Source organism: Mesoplodon bidens (genome assembly GCF_964165515.1).
Source record: "Mesoplodon bidens genome assembly, chromosome: 3".
Classification (NCBI taxonomy): domain Eukaryota; kingdom Metazoa; phylum Chordata; class Mammalia; order Artiodactyla; family Ziphiidae; genus Mesoplodon; species Mesoplodon bidens.
This window is the reverse complement of record NC_138178.1, coordinates 134,635,850-134,651,205: the sequence shown is the minus strand read 5'-3', so window position 1 is coordinate 134,651,205 and position 15,356 is coordinate 134,635,850. Positions and strand designations below refer to the sequence as shown.

At 34.8% G+C, this 15,356-nt stretch overlaps 1 protein-coding gene across 1 annotated transcript in view; it reads left to right on the top strand.

The window, feature by feature from the left end:
* EXOC5 (exocyst complex component 5) overlaps positions 1-15,356 on the top strand; it is a 56,819-nt gene that overhangs the window by 28,091 nt on the left and 13,372 nt on the right. The window contains exons 9-13 of the mRNA XM_081230259.1: positions 5-145; positions 1,385-1,467; positions 3,118-3,327; positions 4,627-4,774; positions 14,723-14,831. Coding sequence (XP_081086385.1) covers positions 5-145; positions 1,385-1,467; positions 3,118-3,327; positions 4,627-4,774; positions 14,723-14,831 — 691 coding nt within the window. The remainder of the gene's footprint in view (positions 1-4; positions 146-1,384; positions 1,468-3,117; positions 3,328-4,626; positions 4,775-14,722; positions 14,832-15,356) is intronic.

The following is a 15,356-nucleotide window of genomic DNA, read 5'->3' as shown; positions in this document are numbered from 1 at the left end:
TTAGGGTGCTTACTTGAGAAACGATATATTTGAAGATGCAGCAATACTCTGTCAACGGGTGAACAAACAAGTTGGAGATATCTTTAGTAATCCAGAAACAGTACTGGCTAAACTTATTCAAAATGTATTTGAAATCAAACTACAGGTAATTTTAAACAATGACTAAGTACTTAAGGCAATATGGGATTTTTTTCCTCTATGTTTTATTTTATTTTTTTTTATTATTATTATTTTTTTTTTTTTCTTTTTGCGGTATGCGGGCCTCTCACTGTTGTGGCCTCTCCCGTTGCGGAGCACAGGCTCCGGATGCACAGGCCCAGCGGCCATGGCTCACGGGCCCAGCCGCTCCGCGGCATATGGGATCCTCCCAGACCGGGGCACGAACCCGTATCCCCTGCATCGGCAGGCGGACTCCCAACCACTGCGCCACCAGGGAGGCCCTCCTCTATGTTTTAAAAGTTTTTAAAATTTAGTTTATTTGTATAATATCCTTAGGCATAGTAATCCACTTATTAAGCGTAGGAGAAAGGAATGACAGTGTCATGCTTTAAAAAAAAAATGTTTTATTGTTCACCAAGAAAAAAGGTGCTATCACTTAGTGTCATCAGAGCATGTGTTTGAAATTACTTATGTGTCAGGTTGTGGTAGGTTAGCCTCAGTTTTCATTTTTATTGGTTGCTTACCTTGACCAATAGATGGCATTTTTGAAATTGAACAAGAATTACAAGCTCAATCTGTAGAATTTTTTATAATATGGTACTAAGATTAAAAGAAAACAGAGGAATTTCATTCACAACCTTGACTTCCATAGCTCTATACTTGAAGGCAACATTTCCTAAACTATGTTTACCAATGGATTGAGCAACATTAAATAAGTGTTGTCTTTAAAACACAATTCAGGACTTTTAATAGCCTTTAAAGATACTAATATGTATTGTGATTCTCCAGAAGTGGAGATGTAATGTACAGCATTTCCCAATTTTATAGTAATGTCTCAAAGGACACTAGTGTTAACTTAGACTACAGTTTGGGAAAAGCTGCTGTAAGGAATTGACCATATTGATATAGCGTCAGGTTTTGTGTTTTGGGATTTTTTTTTCCCCCAATGTACTTCATGAGGCAGGATAGGCAGATTTCAAAAGACAAGGTATTTGAGATTCTTAATGCTTATTCCCAACACTGATAAGATGTATGAGTAAATATGAGAGGCAGTAAAAATTAAAAACCTATTTTTTTTATATTGGTCTCTTTTCTGTGCATTGCCTTTTCCACTGGACTTTAAGTCAGAACAGTTCAAGAATATGGAGTAATTCTAGAGAAAAAAAAATTGACTATATAATTTAATATTTACTTAATTGACAGAATGTTGACTTTTTTTTTTTAGAGCTTTGTGAAAGACCAGTTAGAAGAATGTAGGAAGTCTGATGCAGAGCAGTATCTCAAAAGTCTCTACGATTTATATACAAGGTATATTTTTAATTATTAGAAAATAGTAATATCTCATATTTTCTTTTTTTCAGATAAAAAAATGGGGAAGTATTCAGGTATTTTTGAATAACAGTTTGTCAGATAGCAATATACCTTTTACATTAAATACTTGGCTGTATAGACTAGTATTGTACAAGAGCAGCATTCTTAGCATGTTAACTTAAGGAATTGGATATTATGCTTTATATTAATGTACTTTAATGAAATATAAAAACCTTGTTTAAGACTTGAGAATTTTGTTTCTGATTTTAATTGTAAGCTAGTTCATTATTCTTTAATTTTTTTCTTTAAGAACTAGTATAATTATATTTATCTGCAGTTAAAACTTTAAAAGTTGAGAAAGGGAGTGACAAACTTTTTAAAATTTATTTATTTTATTTTTATTTATTTTTGGCTGTGTTGGGTCTTTGTTGCTGCGTGCAGGCTTTCTCTAGTTGCGGCGAATGGGGGCTATTCTTTGTTGCAGTGCCCAGGCTTCTTGTTGCAGTGGTTTCTCTAGTTGTGGAGCACGGGCTCTAGAGCGCAGGCTCAGTAGTTGTAGTGCATGGGCTTAGTTGCTTTGCGGCATGTGGGATCTTTCCGGACCAGGGCTCAAACGCGTGTCCCCTGCATTGGCAGGTGGATTCTTAACCACTGCACCACCAGGGAAGCCCCCAGAGTGACAAACTCTTATGTGACAATTTCAGACTTAAGTCTGATGTGAAAATTTGTCTTGTGCTTTTGTAAATGGCAGTGTTATACTTTGTAGAAGCTTCATGTGGAGTTTTTTTCCAACTCAATTGCTTTTCTTTATTGTCATCGCTTTGAGAAGAGGGTTTTCGAAAGTAACTATAATCAGGAAGTCCATCTCAGCAACAGCACTATTGTGAGCCTATCTTCAACAGTGAGAAACAGAAAATTAGAGGAAAGTCCAGGGACAAAGACTAAAGAGAATGAACAGCACATAGACTTCTCAGTATTTTGACTTGGATACCATGTCATGAATGACATACTTGAAGCCGTTCTGCCACTGTTGCCATTTCTAGTCTGGTTGGTTGCCTCAGTTTCCTCTCCTGAGTCATCTCTAGGAGTTTATGGTAGTTTTCAAAACCATGATGTTGTTTGTAATATTCATTCTACTTAACATATATAACCCTATACAGTCGCTGTCTGCATCCTGAGTAACTTCCCAGGGTTTAAGAAATGGTGGTGTAACATAAGTTATTAAAAAGTCACATTATAGGGCTTCCCTGGTGGCGCAGTGGTTGAGAATCTGCCTGCTAATGCAGGGGACACGGGTTTGAGCCCTGGTCTGGGAGGATCCCACATGCTGCGGAGCAACTAGGCCCGTGAGCCACAACTACTGAGCCTGCGCGTCTGGAGCCTGAGCTCCGCAACAAGAGAGGCCGCGACAGTGAGAGACCCGCGCACTGCGATGAAGAGTGGCCCCCACTTGCCACAACTAGAGAACGCCCTTGCACAGAAACGAAGACCCAACACAGCAAAAATAAATTAATTAATTAATAAACTCCTACCCCCAACATCTTCTTTTAAAAAAAAAAAGTCACATTATAAAAATATGTATTTCTTAAATATTGTTACTATACCTAAAAAATACATTAATCTTTTTTCTCCCTTTTGCATGAAAAGAACCACAAATCTTTCCAGCAAGTTGATGGAGTTTAACTTAGGTACTGATAAACAGACTTTCTTGTCTAAGCTTATCAAGTCCATTTTCATTTCCTATTTGGAGAACTATATTGAAGTGGAGACTGGATATTTGAAAAGCAGAAGTGCTATGATCCTGCAGCGCTATTATGATTCAAAAAACCATCAAAAGAGATCGATTGGCACAGGAGGGTAAGTGTTTTTGTTAACTGTTATAGTTAAAACTAAAGATATTAAAAACTATTATATTTGGACAAACTTGTGAAATATTGATAGTCATTAGAATTTTCTGTGAAGAATTTTTTTAATTCAGTTTGTTTACACCATTCATCAAATCCTGTCTCTCAAGCCACATGTTGAAATGTTCCTACATAACATTATTAAAATGTAAAGCAGAATACTAGTACCATAAAGAGTTCCTCCCTCCCTCCCTCGCGCCCTTCCTGCCTGCCTTCCTTTTTTTAGACTGGGTAAATTATTCCAGGTTATTGACTAGGAAGCACATTGTTTTATTGCTGCTATTGCAGGTGTGGTTAAAAAAAAAATGCAGATAGTTCACAGTTTTGTACCCTGAGCTTTTTCATGACTTGGGCATAAAATTATTTAAGTGATACATTAAAACGTGAATGTACTTACCTACTAGAATAAAATTAAATGATTTGCTGTAAGAATTGGTGGCAACTCAGTTATCTAGATCTCAACTATCTGGAATTGAGTTGATTTTAGGATGAATCAGAATGACCTCTGTGGAGCCATATAATCAGAGTTGACAGTTCACATAATGCACACCCAAATCACTTTCTTGTTTCCCAGTTTGTCATATATTAAATAGTGATCATGGAGAGATTATAATTAGGAATAAGAAGTGACATCTCAAAGGCAGTAGCAAGTAAAAGAGAAAACCTAAAAAAGAATCATAAGAATTTTTTGAAAAATTAGTTCACAGTCTGGAGCTATATATTCTAGGACCAAAAAAAAAGTAATTTTCTAAAGATACTATCATGTAATAAATGTTCTTAATGACCCTCAGTCATTGAGAAAAGCTAAATTATGTTTAATAATAATGAAGAAATGTACAATATGTTTAAATGGTTAATATGTTTAAAAATCTTTAAAATTTTAGAGTTTGTTTTAAGCAGGACCATTTAGTTATCTGGAATATTAACTTATTTGGAAAAGCCCACTTCCTAAGGAAACCAGACAAGGAGTTTTGGGCTACTGAGTCAGAATCGTAGAGTTGAAAGAGACTTTAGAGATAATAACTCCAAATCTACTCATTTTTCAGACAAACGTCTTCCGTTTAGAGATTAATGCTTGCTTCACTTTACAGAACTACTTACTGAAATTAAAAGTTTTAGGGCTCCTGGCTGTTGGTCTATTTTTCATTCTTCTTTCTTTTTCTTAGTTCATGTATATTAAGTTTGAGAGTATTTGAAATTGAAATCTATGTATAGTAGTGTTCTTTTTTCATTTGTTGGTATTATGTACTAGTATTCAAGATTTGAAAGAGAGAATTAGACAGCGTACCAACTTACCACTGGGACCAAGTATCGATACTCATGGAGAGACTTTCCTATCCCAAGAAGTGGTGGTTAATCTTTTACAAGAAACCAAGCAAGCCTTTGAAAGATGTCATAGGGTAAGAGTAATTGTAAATTTATTTTATTTGTATATAGTTGTGTATTTTAATTTTTCTCTGGTTGGGAACAATTGTTTATTGTAATAAAAAGGATTTTTGCTTGGGGAACAGAATTATTTTTAAATTATTTAGAAGTATATTTTAACATAATTTTAAAGTTGAGCGTGTCAAATTTTCTTTAGTGAGATATTAAATCAAGATATGAAAGGGAAAGTTAGACCTGTCTTATAAAGAAATAGAGCGTTAGGGAGAGAAGGATGTTTAAGAACACAGATATCAAAGGAATGGAAAAGTTGACTCCATTAAAATTTAGAATTTCTGGGCTTCCCTGGTGGCGCAGTGGTTGGGAGTCCGCCTGCTGATGCAGGGGACACGGGTTCGTGCCCCGGTCCAGGAAGATCCCACATGCCGTGGAGCGGCTGGGCCCGTGAGCCATGGCCGCTGAGCCTGCGTGTCCGGAGCCTGTGCTCCGCAACGGGAGAGGCCACAACAGCGAGAGGCCTGCATACCGCCAAAAAAAAAAAAAAAAATTTAGAATTTCTTCCACAAACATACTTTAACAAAGTAACAGGTAAGTCACAGCCTCTGAGAAGGTATTTGTAACCAATATTACTAGCAGAAGATTTATAAAACAAATAGTAGTGGTTAATAATTGTATACCACGTACTATGTTCCAGGCACTATTCTAAGCACTTTAGGTATGTTATTAACGCATTTAATCATTGTAACATTTCTGTGAGGTTATTATTCCTGTTTTACAGAGGAAGAAACTGAGGTACATACTTCTTAAGTATGAAGTTGAGAGTTCAGGCAGTCTTAATTTTTTATTTGCATTGATGTATATTGTCTATATACTTATATTGATAGATAGTAAATCAATATAAATTATACATATAAATATAAATCAATAGAAAACAAGTCAAATGCTACACATAAATACAGAAAATATAAATTATCAATAAGATATTCAGTCTCACTAGTGGGGAAATGAAACTTAAAACAGGGAAAATACTATATCATTCTCGATAGGTTGGCAAAAAGTAAAAAGTCTGTTGATACTAAGTATTGGTAAGGGTGTGGAGCAATAGAAGTTCTCATACACTGCCAATGGAAGTAAACATTGGTATACTTTGGAGAGTAATTTGTTAATTCCTTAGAGAAATTTGTAGGTGCACATGACATGTCTAACATCATAAGCTATGTTTGTCATGGTGAAAAATTAGAAACAAAAGTGTGCTGTAAAGAGGACTGATAAACTGACATTGTTCATATACTAGAAAACTATATACCAATTTAAATGACTAAACTAGAGTTATATGTATCATCAGCATGAATAAATCTCAAAAATGCAATGTTTAGTGAAAAGAGCAAAATGGGGAAAATATATATTCAGTATACCACAACATAAAATTTTAAAAAGTAAAACAATACTTTATATTACTCAGGAGCATACATAAGCATGGGTGTGATAAACAACTTCAGAGTAGTGGTTGCCTTGGGAGGAATACCCAAGGGATGTTATCTATATGTATAATGTTGGATAACTCCTGCCCCCCCAAAAGGAAGAAAATCTGAAGTACATTTGGAGAAATGTTAAGATATGACACATCTGGGCAGGTGATGGGTATATTTGGTACAGTAATATCTGTACTTTTCTGAATACTGGAAATATATTAAAATGTTTCTAAAGCATTGGATTATCAAACATGAAGCTGTCAACATATTTATTTGAATCACAGCAACTAGGTCTAAATCATGACCTCTGGAAAGTCATGAGATTGAAAATCAGTTTAATTCATTGTAGTCTGATCCAACAAACATTATTTTGTGTTTACTTTGTACCATCTGCCATGTTAGGCATTGAGGTTATAAATACAGGACATTTACATTACTTTTGAATAGTGTGGAGGAAAGAGGTAGACATATAAAGAATTAGTGCAAGGTAGGTAAACACTGCTGGGACCAAAGAGGAAACAACGAGCTCTGCCTGGTTAAGGAATTGAGAAAGAGTATCAGGAAAGATTTTAAAACGGAGGAGACATTTGGGGTCTAGATCTTGAAAGCTAAATAGGATATCTTCAAGAGGATGATTCTGGCAGGCTGTTTCAGGACTAGAGAAAATTACGTACACAAAGACATACAGATATCAGTCAAGCAGTATGAAATGCTTGAACTAAAAAAGTATATGGGGAGAGTAATAAGTCAGGAGGTTGAAAATGTAGACAAAAACTCTTTGTATACCATACTTAGAAATTTGGACTTGACCTTGTTAGGTGATGATGGAAGCTTTAAAGGATATTAAAAAGGGCAGTGTAATGAGCAGATTGGTGTTTTTTTCCTTTCTTTTTAAAAAACTTAGTAACTTTGAGATATAATTGACATTCAATAAACTGCATGTATTTGAACTGTACAATTTGATAACTTTGGTAAATTATGTGTACATTTGTGAAACTATAACGCAGTCAAGATAATGAACAGATCCACCACCTCCAAAAGTTTCTTCTGCCCTTTTAAAATCTCCCTTTCGCCTCCATTTCTGTCCTTGGGCAACTGCTGATCTGCTTCACTGTAGATTAGTTTTCAGAAAGAAGGGGATGCTTCGGTACTGAGTCTTGAAAGCTAAATAGGATTTTTCAAGAAGTTGATTAATTTTCTAGAATTTTTAATATATGGGATTATAGTATATTATAGTGTATACATGTGTTTCTGGATTCTTTAACTCAGCATAAATGTTTTGAAATTCATTCATGTTGTGCGTATTAATTAGTATGTTCTTCTATTGCTGAGCAGTATTTAATGAATATGCCACAATTTGTTTATCCATTTACCTATTAATGGCAGTTTAGATTGGCTCCAGTGTTTGACTATTACAAATGAAGTTGCTATGAATATTCATGCATATGTCTTTATGCAGACATATGCTTTCATTTCTCCTGAGTAGCTATATGATGTGATATGGTAATTCTTTTTACAAAACTGCCAAACTGTTTTTCAAAGTTGTTTCGTTTGACATTCTTTCCAGCAGTATATGAGAGAGTTGCATTTGTTCTACATGATTTCCAACATTTGGTATGATCAGTCTTTATTTTAGAGTCTAATAAGGTATATAATGATACCTTATTATGGTTTTAGTTTGCATTTTCCTAATGACTAAAAATGAGCATCTTTTCTTGCATTTATTTGCCATTCATGTATATTATTTGGTGTATTTTGCGTGCGTTTTTCAAAATTGGGTTGTCTGTTTTCTTATTTTTTGACAGTTGTATATCTGGTTAAAATTCATTTATTTGATACATGATTTACAAATGTTTTCTTTCAGTCTGTGGCTTGTCTTTTTCATATCTAAAGAGTATTTCAAAGAATAGAAGTTATTAATTTTGATGATATCCAATTTAACACTTTTCTGTTATGGGAGGTATTTTTGGTATCATATTTAAGGAATCTTTGCCTAACCTAAGGTCACAAAGATTCCTCTTATATTTTCTTTCTTTTGTTTGTTTCCTTAAGTTTTCTTTCTTTTTAAAAAAATACATTTTTAAAAATTTTTCAACAATTTTGAAAGGTTACTTTCCATTTACAGTTACTACAAAATATTGGCTATATTCCCCACATTGTACAATACCTTGAGCCTATCTTACACCCAGTGGTTTCTACCTGCCACTCCCCAACCCTTACATTGCCCCCTGCCCCCCTGCTCTGTAACCACTAGTTTGTTCTCTGCATCTGTGAGTCTGCTTCTTTTTTGTTGTATTCACTAGTTTGTTGCATTTTTTTAGATTCCACATATAAGTGATATCATACAGTATTTGTCTTTTTCTGTATGATTAATTTCACTTAGCATAATGCCCTCCGAGTCCATCCATGTTGCTGCAAATGGCAAAATTTCATTTTTTTAATGGCTGAGTAGTATTCCCTTGTATATATATACCACATCTTCTTTATCCATTCATCTGCTGATGGACACTTAGGTTGCTTCTGTATCTTGGCAATTGTAAATAATGCTGCTCTGAACATTGGGGTGCACGTATCTTTTGGAATTAATGTTTTTGTTTTTTTTCGGATATATACCCAGGTATGGAATTGCTGGGTCATATGGTAGTTCTATTTTCAGTTTTTTGAGGAACCTCCATACTGTTTTTCATAGTGGCTGTGCCAGTAGGAATGTTTACATTCCTACTAACATTGTACAGGGTTCTTTTTCTTCACATCCTTGCCAACATTTGTTGTTTGTAGACTTGATAGCCATTCTGTATGAGGTGTGACGTGGTATCTCATTGTGGTTTTGATTTGCATTTCTCTGATGATCAGTGATGTTGAGCATCTTTTCATCTGCCTGTTGGCCATCTGTTTGTCTCCTTTGGAAAAATGTCTGTTCAGATTCTCTGCCCATTTTTTAATCAGGTTTTTTTATATCGAGTTGTATGAGTTTTTTATATATTTTGGATATTAACCCCTTGCATATCATTTGCAAATATCTTTTCCCATTCAATATGTTGCCTTTTTGTTTTGTTGATGGTTTCCTTCGTTGTGCAAAAGCTTTTAAGTTTGACTGTGTCCCATTTGTTTATTTTTGCTTTTGTTTCCCTTTCCTGAGGAGACAGATCCAAAAAAATATCGCTAAGACCTATGTACTGCCTATGTTTTCTTCTGGAAGTTTAATACTACACTGTTTTGATCACTGTAACTATAAATCTTGAATCGGGTAGTGTGAGTCCTCTAACATTACCATAGAAAGCGTTTTCGTATAAGTCTGATAATCAATTTGTCAGTTTCTGGGAAAAAAAAAAGTTTGGGGTTTTGACAGGAATTGCTTTGAATCTATAGTTCTGTTTGTGGAGAATTGACGTCTTAGCAATATTGAGTTCTCAAATACAGTTGATTTTTATATGTTGATTTTGTACCTGCAACCTGACTAAACTCACTTATTCTAATAGCATTTTTTGTAGATTCCACAGGATTTTCTGTATAGAATATAATGTTTTCTGCCAATAAAGTCAGTTTTACTTATTCCTTCCAATGTAGATGCCTGTTGTTTTGTCTCTTGCCTTATTGCCCTGGTGAGGACCTCCAATACAATGCTGACTATAAGTGGCGAGAGCATACACCTTGCATTATTCTTTTTGTTTGTTTGTTTGTTTTTTAATCTTTTTTTAAACATCTTTATTGGAGTATAACTGCTTTACACTGGTGTGTTAGTTTCTGCCGTATAACAAAGTGAATCAGCTATACGTATACATATATCCACATATCCCCTCCCTCTTGCTTCTCCCTCCCACCCTCCCTATACACTGCATTATTCTTGTCTTTATCATTAATAAGATACTAACTGTAGGTTTTTCTTTAAAAAAAATCTTTTTATTGATGTATAGGTTTTTAAATTTTATTTATTTATTTATTTATTTATTTATTTATTTATTTATTTTTGGCTGTGTTGGGTCTTCGTTGCTGCGCACGGGCTTTCTCTAGTTGTGGCGAGCAGGGGCTACTCTTCGTTGAGGTGCACAGGCTTCTCATTGTGGTGGCTTCTCTTGTTGTGGAGCATGGGCTCTAGGTGCGTGGGCTTCAGTAGTTGTGGCTCGAGGGCTCTAGAGCTCAGGCTCAGTAGTTGTGGTGCATGGGCTTAGTTGCTCTGTGGCATGTGGGATCTTCCCAGACCAGGGCTTGAACCCTGTCCCTTGCACTGGCAGGCAGATTCTTGACCACTGCACCACCTTGGAAGCCCCTATTGACATATAGTTGATTTACAATATCATGTAACTTTCAGGGGTACAGCACAGCGATATGTATATATATATATATGTATACATATAAATATGTAACCTTATAGGTTATTACATAATATTGAGTATAGTTCCCTGTGCTATACAGTAGGTCCTTGTTGGTTATCTGTTTTATACATAGTAGTGTGTATATGTTAATCCCAGCCTCCTAATTTATCCCTCTCACATCCCGCTTTCCCCTTTGGTAACCATAAGTTTGTTTTCTGTGTCTGTGAGTCTCTTTCTGTTTTGGAAATAAGTTCATTTGTGTCGTTTCTTTTTCTTTTAGATTCCACATATAAGGTATATCATATGAGATTTGTCTTTCTCTGTCTGGCTTACTTCACTTACTATGATGGTCTCTAGGTCCATACATGTTGCAAATGGCATTATTTCCTTCTTTTTTATGGCTAAGTAATATTCCATTATATATATATATATATAAATTTATACATACACACACCACATCTTTATCCATTTATCTGTCAATGGACATTTAGGTTGTTTCCATGTCTTGCTATTGTAAATATTGCTGCTATGTACATAGGGGTGCATGTAATTTTTTGAATTATAGTTTTATCTGGATATATGCCCAATAGTGGGATTGCTGGATCATATGGTAATTCTATTTTTAGTTTTTTAAGGAACCTCCATACTGTTCTCCATAGTGGCTGCAATTTACATTTACCAATTTACATTCCCACCAACAGTGTAGGAGGGTTTCCTTTTCTCCACACCCTCTCCAGCATTTATTATGTATAGACTTTTTGATGATGGCCATTCTGACTGGTGTGAGGTGATACCTCATTGTAGTTTTTTTTTTTTTTTTTTTTTCTTTTTTTTTTTTTTTGCGGTATGTGGGCCTCTCACTGCTGTGGCCTCTCCCGTTGCGGAGCACAGGCTCCGGACGCGCAGGCCCAGCGGCCATGGCTCACGGGCCCAGCCGCTCCGCGGCATGTGGGATCCTCCCAGACCGGGGCACGAACCCGTATCCCCTGCATCGGCAGGCGGACTCTCAACCACTGCGCCACCAGGGAGGCCCCTCATTGTAGTTTTGATTTGCCTTTCTCTAATAATTAACAATGTCGAGCATCTTTTCATGTGCCTCTTGGCCATCTGTATGTCTTCTTTGGAGAAATGTCCATTTAGGTCATCTGCCCATGTTTTGATTAGGTTGTTTGTTTTTTTGTTATTGAGCTTTATGAGCTGTTTGTATATTTTGGAAATTAATCCCTTGTCAGTCGCATCATTTGTAAATGTTTTCTCCCATTCTGTAGATTGTCTTTTAGTTTTGCTTATGGTTTCCTTTGCTGTGCAAAATCTTTTAAGTTTAATTAGGTCCCATTTGTTTTTCATAGATGCTGTTTATCAGATTGATGAAATTCTTTTATTCCTAGTTTTCTGGGTGTTTTTATAAGGATTAGATGTTAGACTTTGTCAAATGCTTTTTTTATTGTTGTTCTGTTAATGTGGTTGGATTACATTGATTTCCAAATGTTAACCTTGCATTCCTTTGATAAACCCCATTGGTCATCATGTATTATCCTATTTATGTAGGGTTGGATTAGGTTTGCTAAACTTTTGTTAAGAATTTTTGTGTTTGCCTTCAAGAGGGATATTGACGTATACATATTTTTTTCTCGTAATGTCTTTGTGTAGTTTTGGTATCAGGGTAATGTTTGTCTCATAGAATAAGTTGGAAAATGTTCCTTCCTCTTCAATATTCTGGAAGAGTTTATGTAAAATTGGTGTTATATTTTCCTTAAATATTTGGTAGAACTCACCAGTGAAGTCATTTGGGCCTGCAGTTTTTAACTTTGTGAGGGTTTTAAACTACAAATTAACTTCTCTAATAGATATGGAGCTATTTTAGTTACCTGTTTCTTTTTAAGTGAGCTTTGGTAGTTTGTGTCTTTTAAGATTTGTATATTTCACACAAATTGTTGAATTTATTGGGATTAAGATGTTCATGGTATTGCCTTATTATCTTTTTTATGGTCAATTGATTTTGTGTGTGTGTCCGTGTGTGTGATTTTTAATTGAAGTATAATTTGTTTACAGTGTTGTGTTAAGTTTCTGGTGTATAGCAAAGTGATTCAGTTATATATACATAATATATACTTTTTCAATATAGGTTATTACAAGATATTGAATATAGTTCCCTCTGCTTTACAGTAGGACCTTGTTGTTTATTTTATATGTAGTAGCTTATTATCTTTTTAACGTTTGTAGAATCTTTAGCGATGTCTCCTATTCATTTTTGAAGATTGGTATTTTTTTGTGTGTGATCATTCTGGCTAGAGGTTTATCAGTTTTATTGGTCTCCCCAGAGAATCAGCTTTTGGTATCATTGATTTTTCTGTTTTCTGTTTTGTATTTCATTGATTTCCACTCTTTATTACTTCTTTTCCTTCTGCTTACTTGGGTTTCATTTCCCCTTCTTTTTCTAGTTTTTTAAGGTGGAAGTGAGACATTGATTAGAGACCTTTCTTATTTTCTAATATAGGCATTTAGTCTTATAAATTTCCCTTTAAGGTACTGCTTTAGCTGCATACCACAAATTTTAATTTGTTGTATTTATTTTCATTCAGCTCAAAATACTTTTAAATTTCCCATTTGATTTCGTTTGGCCCAAGAGTGGGTTAGAAGTGTGTTATTTCATTTCCAGATATTAGGGGATTTTTTAGATGTCTTTCTGTTGTTGATTTAAATTTGATTCCATTGTGGTTAGAGGACATACTTTGTGTGATATGAATCCATTTTAAATTTATCGAGACTTGTTTTTTAGCCCAGAATATGATCCATCTTGGAAAGTGTTTTATGAATACTTAAAGAAAATGTACATCCTGATGTTGTTGGATAGCGTATTCTATGAATGTCAGTTAGGTCCAGTTGATTAACAATGTTGTTTATGTCTTCTATGTCCTTACACATATTCAGTCTACCTCTTCAATGAGTTATGCATGAATGTACGGATGTAGAGAGGAGGAATGTGAAAAATTAAATTTATTCTTTGTGGCTTGCTAAGGGCATTTGTTAAGCATCAGTGAGCAAAGGAGGGAGGTGAGGGTTGTGGTAGAGAGACTGATGAAGGGTAAAGGTTAGGATTGTATTAAGAAGACCACGAAGGGAATTGAGTAATACCAAATTAGTATTTATAATCAGTAGAGATTTAGGGAATTTAAAGTGGGTTATGCACTTCAGTGCCCATTACTCTGAGAGTGGATCACAAATGGAGACTACAAATAGGCAACAATCAATTGATAAATAATATAGGAAACAGCTATAAGAAGTTGAGAGGTAATTTTCTAACTTTTAAAGAGGGATTTAATTTTCTCAGCATAATTACTAATAATTCCTTTACTAAGTAGTTAATCAGCAGCAGCAACATCAACATCAAAATGAAAATTTATTATTGTGAACCTATTATATGCCAAACACTTAGCTAAAAATACCTTACATGCATTTTCATACTTTATTTTCACCTCAAGGCTAGGATATAAGTACTATTAATATTATTCCTACCTTACAGATGAAGAAATTGAGGCTTGGTGGGGTTAAATAACATCTCAAGGGTTCACTCAACCAGGAAGTGATGAAAGTGGGATTTGAGCCTGTCGTATTTTATAGTGTGTCTGTTATTGATTTCCCATCCCCACCCTCCAATAAAATAAAGAATCCTTTTTGTTCTGAGTTTTACTAGAATAGCATTTGTTCATTTGGTGGCTCTCAAAATTCTTTTACTGTGACTCACAATAAGAAAGGCACTTTACATGGCAGTTGAGTGTACATTTATTATATGTATTTATGTGTGTGTGTATGTTATGTTTGTATGTGTTTATTTCATTAAAACATAATTTGGTTTTAATGTGTACTTTAGACATTATTTTCTCTTGGTTCTCTCTTCTTTTCTCTTTCTTTCTTGTCACAGTCCACTAATGGGTTACAATCCAGGTCAGTAAAACATTGATCTAGTCTAAGCCAGGAGAGTTGTAGACAGACACGGGGCTTTGAAACTGTATGTATATGAGAAAGGCATTTTGGGTGGGCAGGAAGAGTTTTAAGTTATCATTTTGATACCTGAATACTGACTATGTCTTATACAAAGTTGATTGCTAAAAAAAAAAAAAAATTGCCTTTTTTTAAAGGTAAACTTGAGGAATGATGTATTTGGTTTTTGTTTTTAAAGCTCTCTGATCCTTCTGATTTACCAAGGAATGCCTTTAGAATTTTTACCATTCTTGTGGAATTTTTATGTATTGAACATATTGATTATGCCTTGGAAACAGGACTTGCTGGTAAGTATATTTATTTATGTTATACTTCATGTTAAATTCCTTTGATCCTATTTGGTTAAACTGTATGCATAATGTTTTATATACATTCAACTCTATCTGTCAAAAGCAGTTCAGTGCGATGAAATGCTTTTTGAGCTTCTGTAACAAGGATTTGTCAGATGCTAGAAGCTATAGAAAGACACAGTTCTCATATTGCTTACATTGACCAGGGCTACAAGAGTCACTACAGTGAATGGAAGAATGTAATACAATGCTGTAAGCTATGAAATGCCAAAGGAGCAGAAATGGAAGTGACAGCAATTCTGGTTGAGACAGTTGAGTAAAGTAAGATTTAGAAAGGAAAGTGAGCCTTTTCAAAATAAGCCTGGAGAGGAATAGATTCATATAAAATGTTTTCTTTTATTTTTGGTCTTCTGGGTTTACTGGTATTAATAGGATAATAATGACTTCTTCCCTAAATTCCAGTCCCATTAATTCAGTTGCCTCCTTGACCTCTCTTACCTGTTCTGTGTGCATCTCAAATTT